The 20,000-nt window shown below is 34.0% G+C and overlaps 1 protein-coding gene across 3 annotated transcripts in view; it reads left to right on the forward strand.

The window, feature by feature from the left end:
- Nucleotides 1–16,847, forward strand: part of LOC148951081 (transmembrane ascorbate-dependent reductase CYB561) — a 105,351-nt gene extending 88,504 nt beyond the window's left edge. For 2 of the 3 annotated variants that reach the window (XM_089090125.1, XM_089090123.1), the window contains 3 exons: nt 9,409–9,563; nt 10,801–10,962; nt 16,000–16,847. In XM_089090125.1, the coding sequence (XP_088946251.1) occupies nt 9,409–9,563; nt 10,801–10,962; nt 16,000–16,063 (381 nt within the window). In that variant the 3' untranslated portion in view covers nt 16,064–16,847. Of the gene's footprint in view, nt 1–9,408; nt 9,564–10,800; nt 10,967–15,999 lie in introns of all 3 variants that reach the window. The other variant, XM_089090126.1, reaches the window with a different exon arrangement.
- The last annotated feature ends 3,153 nt before the right edge of the window (nt 16,848–20,000 follow it).

Consider the following 20,000-nt stretch of genomic DNA (forward strand, 5'->3'; position numbering starts at 1 on the left):
GGTTCCTAGTCAACCAACCTGAATGGTGGAAATCAACTAGATCTATATTGTGGTCTTAGTCCACCAGCCCGAATGGTGGAAATACACTAGCTCAGTATTGGGGTTACACTCCACCAGCCTGAAAGGTGGAAATTCACTAGCTCAGTATTGGGGTCCTAGTCCACCAGCCTGAATGTTGGAAATCCACTAGCTCGAGATTGGGGTCACAGTCCACCAGCCGAAATGATGGAAATTCACTAGATCAGAATTAGGGTCTTAGTCCACCAGCCTGAATGGTGGAAATCCACTAGCTCAATATTGGGGTCTCAGTCTACCAGTCTGAATGGTGGAAATTCACTGTTTAAGTTAGGTTAGGTTATCTTATCATGAGCGCTCATGATAAGTTAACCTAACCTTTCCGGCGAGTATGGTTAGGTTAGGCTAGATTAAGTTAGGTTAGGTTAAGTTAGGTTAGGTAAGCCCATGTACGATTCACTTAGGTTACCTTAGGTGAGGTGATAGACAGGCGAAAAGTTTGGTTCATGATTTGGTTAGGTTAGTATAGATTAAATTAGGTTAGGTTAAGTTAGGTTATGCAAGGTTAGCCTATGAACGCGCGCGTACGTAGGCTAACCTAGCCTAACCTAACTTAACCTAACCTAATTTAATCCTAACCTAACCTAATCATACACCTAACTTTTTGCCTGTCTCTCACCTAACCTAAGGTAACCTAAGTGAAGCGTACATGGGCTTACCTAACCTAACTTAACCTAACCTAACTTAATCTAGCCTAACCTAACCATACTCGCCGGAAAAGGTTAGGTTAACTTATCATGAGCGCTCATGATAAGTTAACCTAACCTAACTTAAACAGTGAATTTCCACCATTCAGACTGGTAGACTGAGACCCCAATATTGAGCTAGTGGATTTCCACCATTCAGGCTGGTGGAGTAAGACCCAAATTCTGAGCTAGTGAATTTCCATCATTCAGGCTGGTGGACTGAGACCCCAATATCGAGCTAGTGGATTTCCACCATTCAGGCTGGTGGACTATGACCCCACTTCTGAGTTAGTGATTTTCCACCGTTCAGGCTGGTGGAGTGGGACCCCAATACTGAGCTAGTGCATTTCCACCATTCCGGCTGGTGGACTGAGACCCCAATATCGAGCTAGTGGATTTCCACCATTCAGGCTGGTGGACTAGGACCCCAATTCTGAGCTAGTGAATTTCCACCGTTCAGGCTGGTGGAGTGGGACCCCAATACTGAGCGAGTGAATTTCCACCATTCAGGCTGGTGGACTAAGAACCGAATTTTCCAACTCGTGTATGTCATGAACGTGGGAAAATAAAGAGAATGTAACTGTGAGAAGGTAAAGCACAACAAGTTACTACTGAAATATTCAAACTGTTGCATTTCACGACAGAAATTCAAATGAAATTTGAAAAATTAAGACAATGTAACTGTGATATGGTAAGTGTGTAAGTTTTTGTGTGTGTGATGTGAAGTTTTGGCGTGTGTGTGTGTAAGTTTTCGTGTGTGTGCGTAAGTTTTCGTGTGTGTGTGTGTGTAAGTTTTTGTGTGTGTGTGTAAGTTTTTGTGAGTGTATGAAAGTTTTTGTATGTGTTAGTTTTTGTGTGATTTTTAGATTTTTTGTGCTTGTTAGTTTTTGCGTGTGTGTGTTAGTGTGTGTGTGTGTGTGTGTGTGTAAGTTTGTGTGTGTATAGGATTTTGTGTGTATAAGTTTTTAAGTGTGTGTGTAAGTTTTAATGTGTGTGTGTGTGTGTGTGTGTGTAAGTTTTTGTGTGCATGTAAGTTTTCGTGTGCATGTGTAAGTTTTTTTTTTGTGTGTGTGTGTGTGTGTGTGTGTGTGTAAATTTTTGTGTGTGTTTAAGTTTTTTTGTGTGTGTGTAAGTTTTTGTGTGTTTGTTTAATTTTTTTTGTGTGTGTAATTTTTTGTTTGAATTTTTTTTTTTTTGTTCTTTTTATTTTTTGCGTGTGGTTTTTAGTTTTTGTGTGTGTGTGTAAGTTTTTTGGGTCTAAGATTTTGTGTGTTTGTGTAAGTTTTTGTGTGTGTTTGTAATTTTGTGTGTGTTTGTGTGTGTGTGTGTAAGTTTTTGTGTTTCTGTGTGTAAGTTTGTGTGTGTGTTTGTGTGTGTATGTGTGTATTTTTTTTTGTGTGTATGTTTTGGCTTGTGTGTGTGAGTTTTAGTGAGTGTGTTTGTAAGTTTTGTGTGTGCATGTGTGTGTGTAAGTTTTGTGTGTGTGTGTGTGTGTGATTTTTTTTTGTGTTCATGTGTTAGTTTGTGTGTGTTTGTGTGTGTATGTGTGTGTGTGTGTGTTTTTTCTCGTGTGTGTGTGATTGTGAGTTTTGTGTGTGTGTGTGTGTGTGTGTATTTGTTTTCGATCATGTATTTTTTTTTTTGAATGTTAGTTTTAGTGTTCTTGTGTTATCTTTTGTGTGTGTGTTTTTGTAAGTTTTTGTGTGTGCGTAAGTTTTGGTGTGTGTGTGTGTGTAATTTTGTGTGTGTGTGTGTAATTTTGTTATTTAAATATATTTATCGATTTGATTTAATAGTATTTGTTGTGTTTTTATTTTTTTTTTAGTGTGTTTTTAAGTTTTTGTTTGTGTTAGTTTTTTGTGTGTGTGTGTGTGTAAGTTTTTGTTTGTGTGTGTGTGTGTGTGTGTTTGTTTTTGTGTTGTTTATTTTTGGCGTGTGTGTGTAAGTTTTCGTGTGTGTGTGTGTGTAAGTTTTGTGTGTGTGTGTGTGTGTAATTTTTTGTGCGTGTGTGTGTGAGTTTTTTTTTGTTTTCTTGTTTAATTTTTTGTGACTGTGTGTGTGTAAGTTTTTGTTTGTGTGTGTTAGTTTTTTAGTGTGTGTGTGTGTTTTCGTGTCTGTGTGTGTGTGTTTGTTAGTTTTGTGTGTGTGTGTGTGTGTGTAAGTTTTTGTGTGCATGTAAGTTTTTGTGTGATTGTAAGATTTAGTGTGAATGTGTAAGTTTTTGTGTGTGTGTGTGTGTGTGTAATTTTGTGTGTGTTTGTATTTGTGTGTGTGTGTTTTTGTTTGTGTGTTTGTGTGTCATTTTTTGCGTGTGTGTGTAATTTTTAGTGTGTTTGTGTGTGTGTAAGTTTTTGTGTGAATGTGTTAGTTTTTGTGTGTGTAAGTTTTGGCGTGTGTGTGTAAGTTTTCGTGGGTGTGTGTGTGAGTTTTTTGTGTTCATGTGTAAGTTTTTGTGTGTGTGTGTTTGTGTGTGTGTGTGAGTTTTTGTGTGTGTGTAAGTTTTGGGGTGTGTGTGTAAGTTTTTTTTGTGTTTGTGTGTGTGTGTGTTTTAGTTTTTGCGTGAATGTAATTTTTTGTGTGCTTGTTAGTTTTAGTGTGAATGTGTAAGTTTGTGTGTGTGTGTGTGTGTAAGTTTTGGTGTGTGTGTGTGTAAGTTTTTGCGTGGGTGTGTCAGTTTTGGAGTGTGTGTGTAAGTTTTCTTGAGTGTGTGTGTGTGTAAGATTTTGTGTGTGTGTGTCAGTTTTTGTGTGTGTGTTTTTTTTTTTGTGTGTGTGTAAGTTTTTGTGTGCTTTTTAGTTTTTGTGTGCATGTAATTTTGTGCGTGTTTGTCTAAGTTTTTGTGTGTGTGTGTGTAAGTTTTTTTGTGTATTAGCTTTTGTGTGTGGATGTCAGTTTTTTGTGTGAATGTGTAAGTTTTTTTGTGTGTGTTTGTGTTTGTGTGTGTGTGAATGATTGTGTGTGTGTGTTAGTTTTTTTGTGTTTGTAATTTTTGTGTGTGTGTGTGTTTTATTTTTTGTGTGTGTGTGTAAGTTTTTGTGTGCATGTTTGTTTTTGTGTTCTTTTTTGTTTGTGAGTGTGGGTTTTAGTTTTTGTGTGCATTTATTTTTTTGAGTGTCGATTTTTTTGTGTTTGTGTTTAAGTTTTGTGTGTGTGTGTGTGTAAGTTTGTGTGTGTTTGTGTGTGTGGTAGTAAGTTTTTGTTTGTTTAAGTTTGTGTGTTTTTTCTTTTGGGTGTATGGGTTTGGGTGGGTGTTTATTATTATTTATGTTTTTTCTTTTAATTTTTTACTTGTGTTTGTTAGTTTTTGTGTGTGTGTGTGTGTGTGTGTAATTGTTTGTGTGAATATGAGTTTTATTGTGCATTTGTAAGTTTGTGTGTGTGTGTGTGTTTTTTTGTGTGTAAGTTTGTGTGTGTGTGTATGTTTTTGTGTGTGCGTAAGTTTTTGTGTGTGTGTGTGTTAGTTTTTTTTTGTGTGTGTGTTTGTTTTTGTACGTGTGTGTAAGTTTTTGTGTGCATGTAAGTTTTTGTGTGAATGTAAGTTTTTGCGTGTGTGTGTAAGTTTTTGTGTGTGCGTGTAAGTTTTTGTGTGTCTAAGCCTTTGTGTGTTTGTGTAAGTTTTTTTGTGTCTAAGGTTTTGTGTGTTGATTTATGTTTTTTTTGTGTGTGTGTGTGTAAGTTTTTGTGTGTGTGTAAGTTTTTGTGTGCATGTAAGTTTTTTTGTGCATGTAAGTTTTTGCGTGTGTGTGTTAGTGTTTGTGTGTGTGTGTAATTTTTTTTGTGTGTAATTTTTTTATTGTGTGTGTAATTTTTTGTGTGTGTGTTTGTTTGTGTTTGTGTTTGTGTGTTTGTGTGTGTGTGTGTGTATGTGTGAGTGTGTTTTTTTGTGTGTTTGTGTGTGTTTGTGTGTGTCTTAGTTTGTGTGTTTGTAAGTTTTTTCGTGTGTGTGTTTGTGTTCGTGTGTGTGTGTGTGTGTGTGTGTTATTTGGTGTGCATGTGTGTGTGATTTTTTTTTTTTTATTTTTTTATTGTTTGTTCTTGTGTGTGTGTGTAAGTTTTTGTGTGTGTGTGTAATTTTTTTAGTGTGTTTGTGTGTTTTAGTGTGTGTGTGTGTGTGTTTGTAAGTGATGTGTGTGTGTGTGTGTGTGTAAGTTTTTGTGTGCATGTAAGTTTTTGTGTGCATGTAAGTTTTCGTGTGCATGTGTAAGTTTTGTGTGTGTGTGTGTGTGTGTGTGTGTGTGTGTTAGTGTGTGTGTGTGTGTGAGTGTGTGTGTGTGTGTGTGTTTTTTTGTGTGTTTTTTTTTTTTTGTGTTTGTGTGTGTGTGTAAGTTTTGGCGTGTGTGTTTTAGTTTTCGTGTGTGTGTGTGTTAGTTTTTGTGTGCTTGTGTATGTTTTTGTGTGTGTAAGTTTTGGCGTGTGTGTGTAAGTTTTCGTGTGTGTGTGTGTGTGTATGTTTTTTGAGTGTGTGTGTGTGTGTGTGTAAGTTTTTTTGAGTGTGTGTGTGTTTGTTTTTTTGTGTTATTGTGTGAGTTTTTGTGTGTGTGTGTAAGATTTTGTGTGTGTGTTATTTTTGTAGTGTGTGTGTGAGTTTTTGTGTGTTTGTGTGTGTAAGTTTTGTGTGTGTGTGTGTGTGTGTGTAAGTTTTTGTGTGCATGTAAGTTTTTGTGTGCATGTAAGTTTTCGTGTGCATGTGTAAGTTTTTGTGTGTGTGTTTGTGTGTTTTTAATTTTTTGTGTTTGTAATTTTTTGCGTGTGTGTGTAAGTTTTCGAGTGTGTGTGTGTGTGTGAAATTTTTTGTGCTTGTGTGTGTGTGTTTTTTTGTGTTCTTGTGTAAGTTTGTGTGGGTGTGTGTGTGTGTGTCTGAAGTTTGTGTGTGTTGGTTTTTTTTTGCGTGTGTGTGTGTATTTTTTTTTGTGTGTTTTTGTTGTGTGCGTGTGTGTGTGTGTGTGTGTGTGTATTTTTTTGTGTGAATTCTTTTCTTTTTGTGCATTTATTTTTTATTGTTTGTAAGTTTTTTCCTGTTCTTTTATTTTTTGTTGTGTGTTTTAGTTTGTAAGATGTGTTAATGTGTGTGTGTGTGTGTGTGTGTGTAAGTTTGTGTGTGTGTGTGTGTGTGTGTGTGTTTGTGTGTTTTCATTTTTTATTTTTTGTGTGTGTGTGTGTGTGTGTGTGTGTGTTTTTTTTGTGTTTGTGTAAGTGTGGGCGTTTGTTTGTGTTTGTTCGTGTGTGTGTGTGTGTGTTTTTAAGTTTTGTGTGTTTGTGTGTGTGTGTGTGTAATTTTTTGTGTGCATGTAAGTTTTTGTGTGAATGTAAGTTTTCGTATGCATGTATCATTTTTTGTGTTTGTGTGTGTGTGTTTGTTTTTTTTGTGTGTGTGTGTGTAAGTTTTGGCGTGTGTGTGTAAGTTTTCATGTGTGTGTAAGTTTTCGTGTGTGTGTGTGTGAGTTTTTTTGTGTGTGTGTAAGTTTTTGTGTGTGTGTAAGTTTTTGTGTGCATGTATGGTGACCGGGGGAGGACCTTTGGGGACCCGGGAGGGCGTTTGGGGAGCCGGCGGCCCTTGAGGATTGAGGGGTCGTTTGGGCGCCCGGGGGACCTTGGGGGACCGGGGGGGGGGCCTGTGGGAGCCCGGGGGGCGTTTGGGGGCCCGGTGGACCAGAGGAGGTCTAGGGGGGCAGTTGGGGGCCTGGGGGACCTGTTGGGACCGGTGGTGCGTCGATGGGACCCCATTGGTCCGGTGAGAGCTCGAGGGGGCTTTGGGGGGGGCCCGGGGATAGCCGGGCGCGCACCGGGAGGGCGTTGGGGGGTCTGGGGGCCCTTTGGGGCCGGGGGAGGGCCTTGGGGGCTCGGGTCGGGCCTTTTGGGGGGCTGGGGGCCCTGTGGGACCCCGTTGGCCCTTGGGGAGCTCGATGGGCCTTTGGGGGGCCGGGGGGGGGCCTTGGGGGGTCGGGGGGGGCCTTTGGGGGCGCCGGGGGCCCTTGGCGCGGTTGGGGGGCGTTGGAGTCCGGGGGGCTGCCTGCGGGGTTGGGGGGGGGTATGAGACGCCTTTGGGGTTGGGGTAGAGGACCTCACAACACTGTTAAAATACAACTTGTGTATTATAACGACCACACTCAAAACCTCTTCCAAAATCGTTTCAAAAATCACCTTTTAAAATGTCTCTAGCTGTTTCGCCAAAATAGTTCCATAAAATAGCTAAAACAGTTTCGCCAAAATTATCCCTAAACGGAATTTCGGCATGTTCCTTTTGTTTGGCATCTCTGCGCCAATGCATTTCAAATTATTTGGAAACCTTTTCGCGCGCTAAGATCAAAACATCTGCCTCGGAAACGATTCTCTTGTTAGAAACAACAAATGAATTTCCCTTTCGTGAATCAATTCTCTATAGAACAACAAATTAATTCCCCTTTTGTGTCAATCAATCAATTATTACATCATGTGTGATCTAACTGTTTCTCGGTGACAATTCTCTTTGGAAATGCAAGGACATTAATTAACTTGACGTCATCTGTCAGACATTAATTAACTGTTTCCCGGGAACTCGTAACATTTGGCTCGAATAACAATAACAAATACTATTTCTGGATCATAACATCTGCCTCGAACAGGAAGGAAGTGTCATTAACTTTGCTTCGAACGACAACAACATTTGGCTCGAATAACAATAACAACATTGACCTTGACATTCGCTGAGAGCGTGTCCAAAACAACAACAATAACATTGACCCCATTAACCACGTGTTCTCACTAATGACTCTGTTCAAAACAACATTGACCTTGGCATTTTGCCTCGGAAACAATAACAACATTGACATTCGCTGAGGGCGTGCCAGAAAACACACCTGGAGAAAGAGGTCATTGACCGATTACGCAATCATTCTCCCTAATGACTCTATGCCCATATAAGGAGCCCCGTCAGCATTAAACTAAATTGTAGGTGGCAGCAGGGGTGAGGGGTGGGAGTATAAGATAGCTCTCTACTCACGCTGCTTAACAATTATTGCATTTGTTTATTCTATTTGGCTGTTAGTAAAAAAAAGAAGAGTCATTTAATGAAATCTGTCCTGAGTAGTACCCTACAAAAAAAAAAAAAAAAAAAAAAAAAAAAAAAAAAAAAAAAAAAAAACTGAGAGGCTATTCAATTTGAGAGGTTGTTAATTGGAAGAGAAAATTGCTTAGTGCTTCAAATAATATTCTGTTACAAGTTATAGGTATAATGTTTTTCCTTTTTAAGACAATCGTGAGTTTATTGTGTCAGAGCTCTGCAAGCCTGACTTACTTCTTTGTTTATTAAATTAAATTTTTTAATTAAAACAAAATTATGATTGGTCACTGATAAAATTTAAGCGAGAAAGTGAAAAATTGTTAGATCAACAAACTACGAACAAGAGACATTATTGGTGCCGTAGCCATCTATAATTTTGATTTACCCACTAGCATAACTATAATGCGGCTTGGGCATATATTTTTAATCGTCCTCGGCTCTCCTTCTAAGGTTAAAAAGGGCTCTTCTACCTGCCATGACCTTTGGCAATGAGTTTTTTAATGGACAAGTTCACAACGTAAATTGATTGCCAGGTTAGAAACCAGTATTATTACCAAACTCAAAAATAAGATTTGGAGTAATAATGTCATTCCTGACAATCAAAAACTAACCAATGGCTAAATTTAAATAGATGTCTTTCTATAGATTTTAGCTGTTTTGGCCTCATTCGGCTATTTTATCTACTTTGTACTTATGTACTTACATTAGGGGGTGGGGGAAAGTTTCAACTTCCCTCTCATTTACATCAGAAATAAAATTTACCCCCCCCCCCCTAGTGTGCAAATTTGTACTCTGAATTGGTATATATATATATATATATATATATATATATATATATATATATATATATATATATATATATATATATATATATATATATATATATATATATATATATATATATATATATATATATATATATATATATATATATATATATATATATATATATTTTTTTTTATATATATATATATATATATATATATATATATATATATATATATATATATATATATATATATATATATATATATATATATATATATATATATATATATATATATATATATATATATATATATATATATATATATATATAGGGGGGGGTATAAAATTCATTTGCGACAAAAATTATTATTGTATTTGGAAAAAGCATAAAAAAAGGCATTTAATGGTAGGCTATGTTTATTTTATTCCTAAGTCAATAATACGATCAACGAAAAGTTTACCCCTTCACAAGCTGGGTAGGCCTAATAATAACATTTCATCTATGACTGCGTCTGTTTACTTAACACTTATAGTGAAGAATAGAAACTTTTCGTTTCGCTCTCATAAAAAAAAAAAAATATCTTCCATTATTACATACTTATACTGGTACTTTGTAATAAAATAGGCAAAAATTTGGGGATTTAGGATGGTGAAACGAAAATTTTGTAATAAAGATCCTTCCTTGGCTCATTTTCTTTAGTCAAAATTACTCTCTTGTAAAACTCACTATAATACTTTTTTCCATGTACTTCCGGTGAAATCCTCTTTAAGATTTGTATATAAAACGCATTTTATTAAAATTTATATTCGTGAGTTATGGATTTATTATTTTACTTGCAGTGGATATTTGGATTTACTTCATTTTTGTTCCCTGGTATGACTCAACCTTTGCGAACCGCTTACCTTCCAATTCACGTCTATTTTGGTGTTGCGATTTTCCTTTTGGCTACTGCTGCTTCATTAATGGGACTTCTTGAAAAAGCCATATTTTCTCTGTAAGTAATAGCCATAAATAATTATAAATCACAACAAATTCTGGAATTGGTTATTATCTGAAACAAGTGCTCAATATAGCTGAAAAAAGGACGAGATATTCCTCAAGGCTAAAATTAACTATAGTTATAATAGTTTCATGTAATTCTTCGAGACCGAGCATGGCCAGTCTTGGATACAAACGATATTCCAGGGGGAATGCGGGCTTTTTTTGAGGGGGTTGGGAGTTGGGCTGTCTAAAAGAAACTGCCTTTTCCCGTACAATTATCTATAATATGACACTATTCAACCTAATTTTGTTTTACCTCTTTTGTGACAGGTGTCTTCAACTGATATATTGGGGGAGGCTGTCTTCTCACCATATAAAGGTGGGATTAATGCTACTTATTGGCTGTTCATAAGCTAGACCTTGGTTATACTTCGCAATAGCACAGAACGCTGTGTGTTTTCTGTTCTGTGGACTTTTTTTTGACTCCGTAACTACTGCTTTCTGGCCAGGATTTAATGATTTAAATATTATTTAAATCATTAAATGATTTAAATTACTGAAATGATTTAAATATTAATATGTTCAGATAGAAAACAAAATATTGGCTATAAAATTAGCTTACAGAAACTTTATTGCTGTAGAATTGTATTATTAAGTTTTGATCAACTTTTGAGTGCTTACAAGATAAAATGTATCTTCCTAAGCCTCTAGCTGTTATAATGTAAAAGATATAAAAGACACTCCTTTTAGTGTGTCCTAGTTGGTAATTGTCCTAGTTGGTAATTGTCCTAGTTGGTAAAATTAAATCATTGTCTTGAACAGCTTCTTGCTATTTCTTGAACAGAAATAGCAAAAATGATCGCTAAATATAAAATTTTCTGTATCAATAAACCCTAAGCTCAGATTTTGTATCTCTCAATTGCTCTTCCTTCACTTTTTTGTTACATTTATTATATAATATCCTCTACAAAAAGATGACACACAATTAAAAAAAAAAAAATATAGAAAAACATGCATAATTCTTAAAAAGACAATGGAAAAAAAAAAAAAATCCTTAAAAAGATACATATATATATATATATATATATATATATATATATATATATATATATATATATATATATATATATATATATATATATATATATATATATATATATATATATATATATATATATATATATATATATATATATATATATATATATATATATATATATGTTGTTATTGCTGAGAGTTAATTATTCCAGGAAAGACAACTATAGCACAAGCTCCGAAGGAATATTAATGAATAGCATCGGGATGATGATAATTATATTTGGATTTTTAACTACGATGTTGGTCACAAAACCGCAATGGAGGCGGCAAGTTGTCCCAGAGGATGAGCTACTTTTAGGAGATCGACTCTCTGAGTAGGTAACTCATATCTATGTTTGATAATAATGGAGAGAGGCTTACAAGGCTAAAACCTCATTTTCTGCAAGAGGGCCTTTTTTCTAATAGCTTGTTTAACTTCTTTTGTTTTACTTTCGTTTGTTTTTCAAAGTTAAGTCCGCCCCGTCAAGCCTTATACTTCCAGCCACAATGAATGTTTTAGGGAATTGGTGTTTACGCTTCTTTTTTAAATGCAGCATTTTCGTGCTTACAAAAAAAAGAAGAAAAAAAACGATTACTTTCTTACTTTAAAAAAAGAAAATAAAGAACGACGTAAAAACTGAGCTGAACAGTTTTTACATTTTATGAGGGGAGGTAGGGGCTGCTGGCCCCTCAATCTTAATTTTGGCTTGTGTTTTACTGAAAACATTTGACGATTTTCAGTATGTTATTTCCAAATGAAGCTGGTAAACATTTTTATATCCTTTTACGAGACTCTTTTTTATCCTTTTACGAGACATCAGTCCATCCTGTTGGGTGGACCGATCCAACACATTAAAGTATGTTAGCTTACTAATTATAGCGGTCTGTTGCCATCATACATGAAAAATATATTTAAGAAAGGGGGAAGCTTAGGGGGTTTGAACCCCCCCCCCCGAAATGTTTTTCCAACTTGTAGAAACGGAACAAAAATGAATAGAAACAAACAAGGCCGTATCCAGGGGGGGGGGGGGGGGCTACCGGTGTTCACCCCCCCCCCCCCCCCGAAATTTTTGACCGAGTCGAAAATAAGTCGAAAATTAGTAAAACCTAGGTAAAAATCAGTAAAATTAGTCGAAAACTGAGTCAAAAATTAGTAACCCCCCCCCCCCAAGAAAATTCAAAAATTAGTAAAACCCCCCTGAACAAAAATCCTGGATACGGCCCTGGAAACAAATAATTTGTGCGTTTTTTAAGTCTTTTCGTACCCCCCCCCCCCCCGAAAAAAAATCCTGGATACGACCCTGCGCAGTCCTCTGCTCTGGTCACGGGGTTGGCTCTAGACATTCGCTTATCACTTAATTCTCTGTTTTTCCCTCTAATCATAAGAATAACCAATATAAATATTCGCCCGTAGCTCTAACAGTGCTGATGAAGATAGAAAATGTAACCACCAATGAGTCTGAGGAGTTAATATCATTTTTTGACAGGCAAGCACGGATCCAGAGCCTTAATTTGGGAGGGATGGCAGTGCCACAAGGAGACAGTGTAACATCATCACCCCCTCCCCTCTACAATTGTTTTTAAAATAATTGAATTAAGGCAGGGTTCACTATCGACGTAACGTTACGCAACGGGAGATCAGCTGGATCATTATGTCGCCTGTGCAAGGCATTGGGAAACTTTGTCGAGTCGAGATTGCCGCAAAACGTCGATATCCGTTGGCCAATCAGAGACGACTCCAGTCAAAGGGAAGGCTACGCACTCGTTGCCTGTTGCATTTCGTGAGTTGTAATATTTTCGATTGCTCTTTGATACCATCACGGTGTGGTAAGTCTGCAATATAAGATGAATGGATAATCTAAGCGTCTAGACAACAAAGTGAAAGGCTCCTATAGAAATGGGACAAAAAAATATGGAAAAATCCTCTCAAAATACAATGTCCGTAAGCACACCCATTGTCTAAATGACAATGTTTGAGGATGAGGGGATTATTTCTAATGATGTTACCAGTGCTGTTGGCAAAGGTACTCAAAAGCAAAGAAAAAGGGCAAGGAATAACAAAAAGCCTAGTCAGTTGGCAGGGAAAAAAGACAAGTGTTGCTGAGGCTGCAAAACTTATCCCAATCAAGGTGAAAATCAGACGCGGCAAAAGATTGGCAGAAGATAAACAGTGCATTTTGATTCAGTGGACAACAAACTCTTGGGCCAGTTTGATTTTTTGTCAAAATTTTTCTCTATAAGACTAGAAGAGAACTGAATCAGGTTCAGAATATGATGTCAAGAAAAAATAGGTAAAGGGGGCGATAAATGGTGCTAATATACCTGGCCCTAGCAGCAGGAATGCATCTTCCAAAGAATATTACCTTGCAAAGAACATCGTTGGGGTACGCCAGAAAGAATAGTTGGCCTTTTGGTGTCCTGTAATGGGTTCCACATGTGAGAAAAAAATAAGCATAACCAGATTTCATGTCAAGGGAGATGTGAAATATACTCAATTAACTATTGGCTGAAGAAATTAAGAAGCGAAATTTCCGACTCCCGATTGTTGTGAGGCGATACATGTGTTTTTAATCTCTTTACAGTAGGATGTAAAGCCATTCGACATAAAAAAGATACAACCTTGATCCTTATAATAGATGACAAGCCGGCATTTTCATCACAACTGTAAGCTATTTCAAAGCCACCAAATGAAGCAGGCATTAGATTGTTGGGAGATGAATTAGCATCATTGTCGGGGTACTTCATATAATGTTATGTGGCTGCTACCAAGAAGGCAAACATTTGCAGCGTTGGTGAAGGAGTCTTGAATTTTTTTAAGTTCAGTGATGGAAATAAAATTATTTCATTTGGACGTATGTATTACGTACACTTTATTTGTGTCTCTGTCGCCGGGAGTCAGTGATAAGTAATACCAACCTTTGCATGCATATACAGGCCACAGCACTTTCAAGGTCCAACATTCTTGTCTTGGGTCTGCACTCCCTTAGGCTCTCCCTAACAGCACAGAAACGTTTCAGTCTTACGTTTATAACACGTACCGTTTTTGAACAATTGTATTGCGTTGATATGTTTCATTGTTTTTATTTCAGAAAACGATCGATTTTTCGGTCCTTATTTCTTGCACACATTAATACAATTTAATGCACACATTAATCCTTTTTTGCACACATTAATACAATTTAGGAAGGATACCAGACCAAAATCTAGCAGTAAATTGGTTGACATTGGATCAGTACAAAAATAAAAGCAATAAGTTAAATATGTGCATGAACAGTACTGTTTACCTCCACACTCTTTCATACAAAATAACCTCTTGTGTCCGTATCAATGACAATAATTGGATTGCAGCGTGGAAATTATCAGGTAATGTGCAAGAAGTTGGGGGGGGGGGGCTTTAAAGAGTCCAAATAACGTATGTAGCTTTTTACCTTTTGAGAGTTTAGCATTATAGCACTGTAATTATTTCTAGCTTAGTAACTTCGTAAAAACGTTTTTCGAAAATAAGGACCTGCACCACGTAATAAAATAGCACTTTTTTGCTATTTTGTGTAATTTGAAATTACGTTCAATAAAGAACGTACAGTTACAGCAAGTAAAATTCTGTCTGTTGGTCAGAAACAGGCAGGAAATGGAATCAGAATTCTAAGAAACATCTGGCGAGTCATGTGGTAATGACAAAGGAGTTTTATTGATGAGTAAATTGAAAAGTAGCCTCAAAATATGGTTTCTACCTTTGGGACTTTTTCATTTTTCAGGATAATAGAAAAGCCATATTTTAAGCTGCTTATATTTTAATCTACAAATATTTTGCGGTATAATTGGATGAAGCCTAGAAACAAAGCTTGAAGGGTCTACTAAATGATCCTTAAAATAAAAAAGTAAAATATTTAAAACTAGCAGTGCCTTCTACCAATAATATTCTTTGTTAAAGTATTTGAATCCTAGAATAAATCACTTATAAAAGAGTGATATTGTAAAAATCAGGTATAAAGGTTGTTTACATAAACATTTATGAGCAAACTCGAAAAGTTTATTGCGCGAAACATACTTATGTGATGGTGAAAGTTTTTCTTTTGAACGAGGTTAGTATTTTTTTTTTTTTTAATGAGTTGAAGTGGAATCATTAAAGCCCAACATTGATTTCAGTCAAGGTCCGTTAACAGGAATTCATCTGGCTTAGCGGAACGGGGGCTAACAGGGTATAATTCCAATCGCGTTCCAGTCTCTACTAAACAAATAAAATATAACCACATCCATTTGAATTATAATTAGTGATTACTTTTTACTCATAATTTAATCGATATTTCGATGTGTTTTATAATTCGATGTCAATCGATAGTTTGATCAATAGTTCGATTGTTCATATAGCCATAACGGAGTTTTTTTTATCGATGAGTATAGTAGGAGAATAAGTAACATTAAGAAAAAAGCATTCTACCCTGGAGTCAGGGGAGTCACTTAAAATCATGACTGTTCTACGGCCCTGGTATCTTAACAACTTTGACACAAACTGCAAGCTACCGATACTAATAGTAAGTCATGGTAGGGCGAAGCTGCATAGTCGGTACAGCTGGCAGCGCTCGTATTCTGTAGTTTTTTTTTCTATGAAATTGTATCAAAACTATACCGTAGAAAGAAAATTTGAAATATGAACATAAATTGAGATTTGCAAGGTGGATATTGTTTTGTACTAATAAAAAAAATCTTTTTTGTTATAGAATATGCTTTTCGAGATCTCTTATAGAATGTTTTTAAGTGAATCCCCTCAAACATAAATTATCCAAGCTAAAAAAAAGAAAAAAAAATGTCAGACTTATGCTAGCAGCAAAGTTTGAATATATTAAGCAAAAAAAGGAAATAGAACAATTCCCTGCATTGGTAAATAAAACGTCCCAACTAAAATTGAGGGTTTCAGGGTATGACTTACATTATGAAATATGTTTCGTAGAAATGGAAATTGGACATTTTAAATTTTGAAATTACAAACTGTCTATCTTATACTACCAGCAATGTTTGAGTACATTTTGAAAAAAATAGAACTTGGACATTCCTCTCCATTGGAAAATTAAACATTCCGGCAAAGAAGGAGGGTCCTAGCGTATTACTTGTGAAATATGTTTCATAGAAATAAAATCAGGAAATCTGGAACGTAAAATTAGGTTTCGAAGGCGATGTTTTTTGTTTTTTTTTAACAATCAAGTTTCAATTAGAATCTATGTATTTCAGTTAGCGACCAGTATCTTAATTTATCTCTTTGCAGATCTGGTTGTGAATAATCTAGGATTTTAAATGTAAGTAAGCCCTAACTCAGTTCTTTTATTGGTTCTTGACTAATAATGATATTTTGTTAATAAATATTGCCTCTTTTCCAGGGGAGACAACGAAAAGCTTCTGAATGATAGTGCTACTGAACGACCCGCTGTAACTGCCGATTAATGTATCTCAGAACGATGTTTTTCTCAATGGTCTAGAGTAAATAATTGTTTTTTGGACACAATTTTCTTCAATATTTTCAAGCAAGTAGTTGAGCTATATGAGTCAAACCTCCATGGATTTTTATGGCTTTATATTTGAGCCAATTTCGGAAAGTTTTATTCACCTATCATAACTGCTATCTTTGAAATATTCAATATCTTAAAATATCTTTAAATATTTAAGAACATGTGCCCAAAAATATTTTAAAAATGTTTATTAGATTTCTAAAGATATATTTAATAAACATTTGTACATCTTCAAATATATTATGTATAATACAATTTTTAAGTTGAATATTTAAAAGATATGTATACTTAAAAATATTTAAAATGTCTTAAAGTATCTTTAAAATATCTTTATAATATTAATGAACATGTGCTCGGAAATGTTTTAAAAATATTCATGAAAGATTAAAATATACATTTAATATTTATTTAAATATCTTTATATTTTTGATATGTGTATTAAAGATTAATTATTTTTTATATCTTTAAATCTTTATTTATATACTCGTATTATTTTGTAAATTTAAATACTTTCAACTTTTATTTTTTTAAATATTCAAGAATAAGTGCCCGAAAAGCAATTATTTACCCTTGTTTTCGTGTCTAATTTATCTTAATCGGTGCTGCTACTTAAGCAAATTCCATCACGTTTTTAGGCGGAATCTTACAAGTTCAGAGGACATTGTCAGTCAAGCGTTAACCAAAAATCAATCCAATCTTTTATCCCTTAATTGTGTGGCTAACTAGCCTAGTTTTGTCCTAGGAATGACAACTGGACGGATGATAGATAGACTTATCTATCAACAAAAGAAATGACATAATATTTATACAATCCTAAAAAGGGTTTATCCCAGATTTGCCACTTAATTACTCTTACTATCTGTCTTGGCTTTGCAGTAGGCATCAAGACATGGCTAATTGTAGAAAAAGCCAAGACAGATAGTCCAAGTAATTGAGAGGCAAATCTGGGATAAGCCCTTTTTAGGATTGTATAAAAATGATGGCATTTCATTTGTTGATAGATAAGTCTATCTTTACATTTATATTCCAGCTGGAAATTTTTATCTATCACTGACGATCTTGCAATTGAGAGTAGTCACTTGGGCAACAAATATTACTCGTTTTTATCGGTTTAATTCTGATGTAGTTAAACTTTACGCGAGCAGATATCATTTATTGATGGGATTCGGCTAAGAAATTGCACAAAATGCATAAATCAAATTAATATTTTGTACTAATAACTTGTAATTATTTCTTAAAATTTAATTTTTAATAATATTAATTAATATTTTTATTTGTTTAATATTAATTAGTTAATAATTAATAATACTATATTATTTATTAATTAGTTATTTATTATAATCAATTAAAATTAATATAATAATCTTTACTTATTATTAATTAGTAATTCTTAACTATTGCAAAGGTAATTATCTAATCAAAATTAGATATGGTTTCGTTGCTAATCGGATTCCAAAAACTAAATTGCACTAACTGCACAAGTCAAATTATGCATAAAATGCATAATATGCTTAAAATGCATAATATGCAAAATATAAAATAAAATGCATAAATCAATTGATTATTTTGTACTAATATTTTTTAATTACTTCTTAAAAATTGTAATTTTAATAATTAGAGTGCCTAATAATAGTCCATAATTGATTAAATTCATCTGATAATATTGACGATGTTCTGAATAACATAATGAGAATTTGTAATGTAATTGTGTTTCCATAGTCGTCATATCATTATAAAGAATGTCAATAGAAAATGCTAATTACTTTTTATTCATAACTGATTCTATAAACTTGGGATAGTATGTACCTTGCAATCAGTTGACAAGAAGGTGGTGTAAAGAACAGATTTTTAGACATATTAGCACGAAGAAAAGCATGTCTTTAGATTAGCCTTAAAGTCTTTAGATGACTTTATCCTAAAATACCAAAGAAGTTTAGCTTTTGCTAAAATCATCTTAAGGACAGTGATGGAGGTAGGCGCCAACACAGCTCTATGTGAGAAATCTTCTCTAGCCTGCTGTTTGCAACTTGAACCTCGGTTTTTTAAGCTCTCTTTTTTAATTTAACCATTAACACTGTTATAAAAGAACAAAAATTAATTAGGGTCGGAAGATTTGTCGGTGGGAGTGGGGTTGGATTTTCAAAGTTGAAAATTAGTTAATCGATTAGGTGTAGTAGTAGTAATTTGTTTTTAAACATGACAAGCAAAATCAATCGGTAGGTTGTTATTGGTTGTCTAGATTTTGAATAAAGCTTCTTGGGTCCTAACCTTATCTCTTCAATTTTTTCATATAGTTTTTGTTGATGCTCTTAGTCTCTAAGCGATCCAAACAGTATCCAAGCAGTGAAGTTATTAGGATTTTTTTATCCCTCTTAAAAGCTGAGTGCGGATGAAATCAAGGATTCGCCCTAGTGCCTAAGAATATAATTTTAAGCACTAATTTATTTCCTAGAAACGTGATGGACAAACTTGATTTAGTTTTCACGTCATTACTGTTTTTTTCTTTTGTCTTTTCTTCATTCTTCATTATTCTGAGCTTTTATCTATTCATTGTTTGTTTGTCTACTTTTCTGGGCACTGCATTAGCCTTGACTAGCCTTTTTATTTTTACTGTTTTGAAACTAAATGAACAAGAGCAATGATCAATGATTTTTTCTATCAGAAACAGTGCGCACAAAGCAAAATAGTCTTTCCCGCCTTGTTTTTTTTTTTTTTTTCAGTGAAGTCGAATTTTTACAGTTACATTTTAGAATTTTAGAGTACATTTTTTTTTTAGCTTTTTTTAGGATACGGAGCTTAATGTAGAACTGAAAACAATATATTTCATGTGTGGGTAAAAACATTCACATACCTTATTCATTCTAATAAGTGTAATTTTATATATTTTTTCTGTTGTTTTCAGTTTTTGTGTTTTTTTGTTTGTTTTTTTTTCTTTCAATGTTTGAACAAATTATTTTTAGTGTGCTATTTTTCTAATTTTATGTTAGTCTTACTCATAAACTTATGATAGCTTGGTGAAACTCCCAGCGCAATATTTGTTTATTAAAAAAGCTTCAAATATGTTTGGTATCTTCCTAAAGTTCTAATGTTTTGATAAAACTTCTTGCTTTTCTTGCGGTTTCTATTTTTGAAGAACCGTCGATGTAGAATCAATGGTGTTTGAGACAATACCGTTGAAGCTCGTGGGTTGAAAGTAACCCAAATTTTGGGTAAAGTGAATTAAAAAGAAGTGGAAACAATTTTTACTGAAGCCGCTTAGAACTCGATTCCAACTTGCTACCTAAAAACAATACCCAACTTTCGTTAAGACTGACTTTTCTATGCCTATTCTATTTATTCTCATAAATTCCATGCCTTCTTTTGGTTGAAATTAATATCAGTACTTTTGTATTTCAATAGCTAAAACCGTTATTTTTATATCAATATATGTTTATTTTTATCTTCCAAAGTCAAGTTTAAAATAGAAAAGCAAAATAATAATCTTTGTAGGCAATGCAATTATTTATCAGCTATTATTAAACATTGTTATTACTAACAATTATTACTAAAACTAAAATTGAATATTTTACAACAGAAATAACTTTTAAGAACTTCTTGAACGTCATAAATTATTTAGATTATAAATTATTTATATATATAATTATTTAGATTATAAATTATTATAGATATATATAATTGTTTATATATATAACTATTATATATATAATAATTTATATATATTTATTATAAATATATTATATATACAATTAATTATATATCATAATAATATATATAATTTTAATTATTTAAAATTTATTTATATATATAATTATTATATATATATATATATATATATATATATATATATATATATAATATAATTATATATATAT

This window comes from Artemia sp. Qi Xiang Cuo, chromosome 6 (genome assembly GCF_049724085.1).
Source record: "Artemia sp. Qi Xiang Cuo chromosome 6, ASM4972408v1, whole genome shotgun sequence".
NCBI classification, from domain to species: Eukaryota; Metazoa; Arthropoda; class Branchiopoda; order Anostraca; family Artemiidae; genus Artemia; species Artemia sp. Qi Xiang Cuo.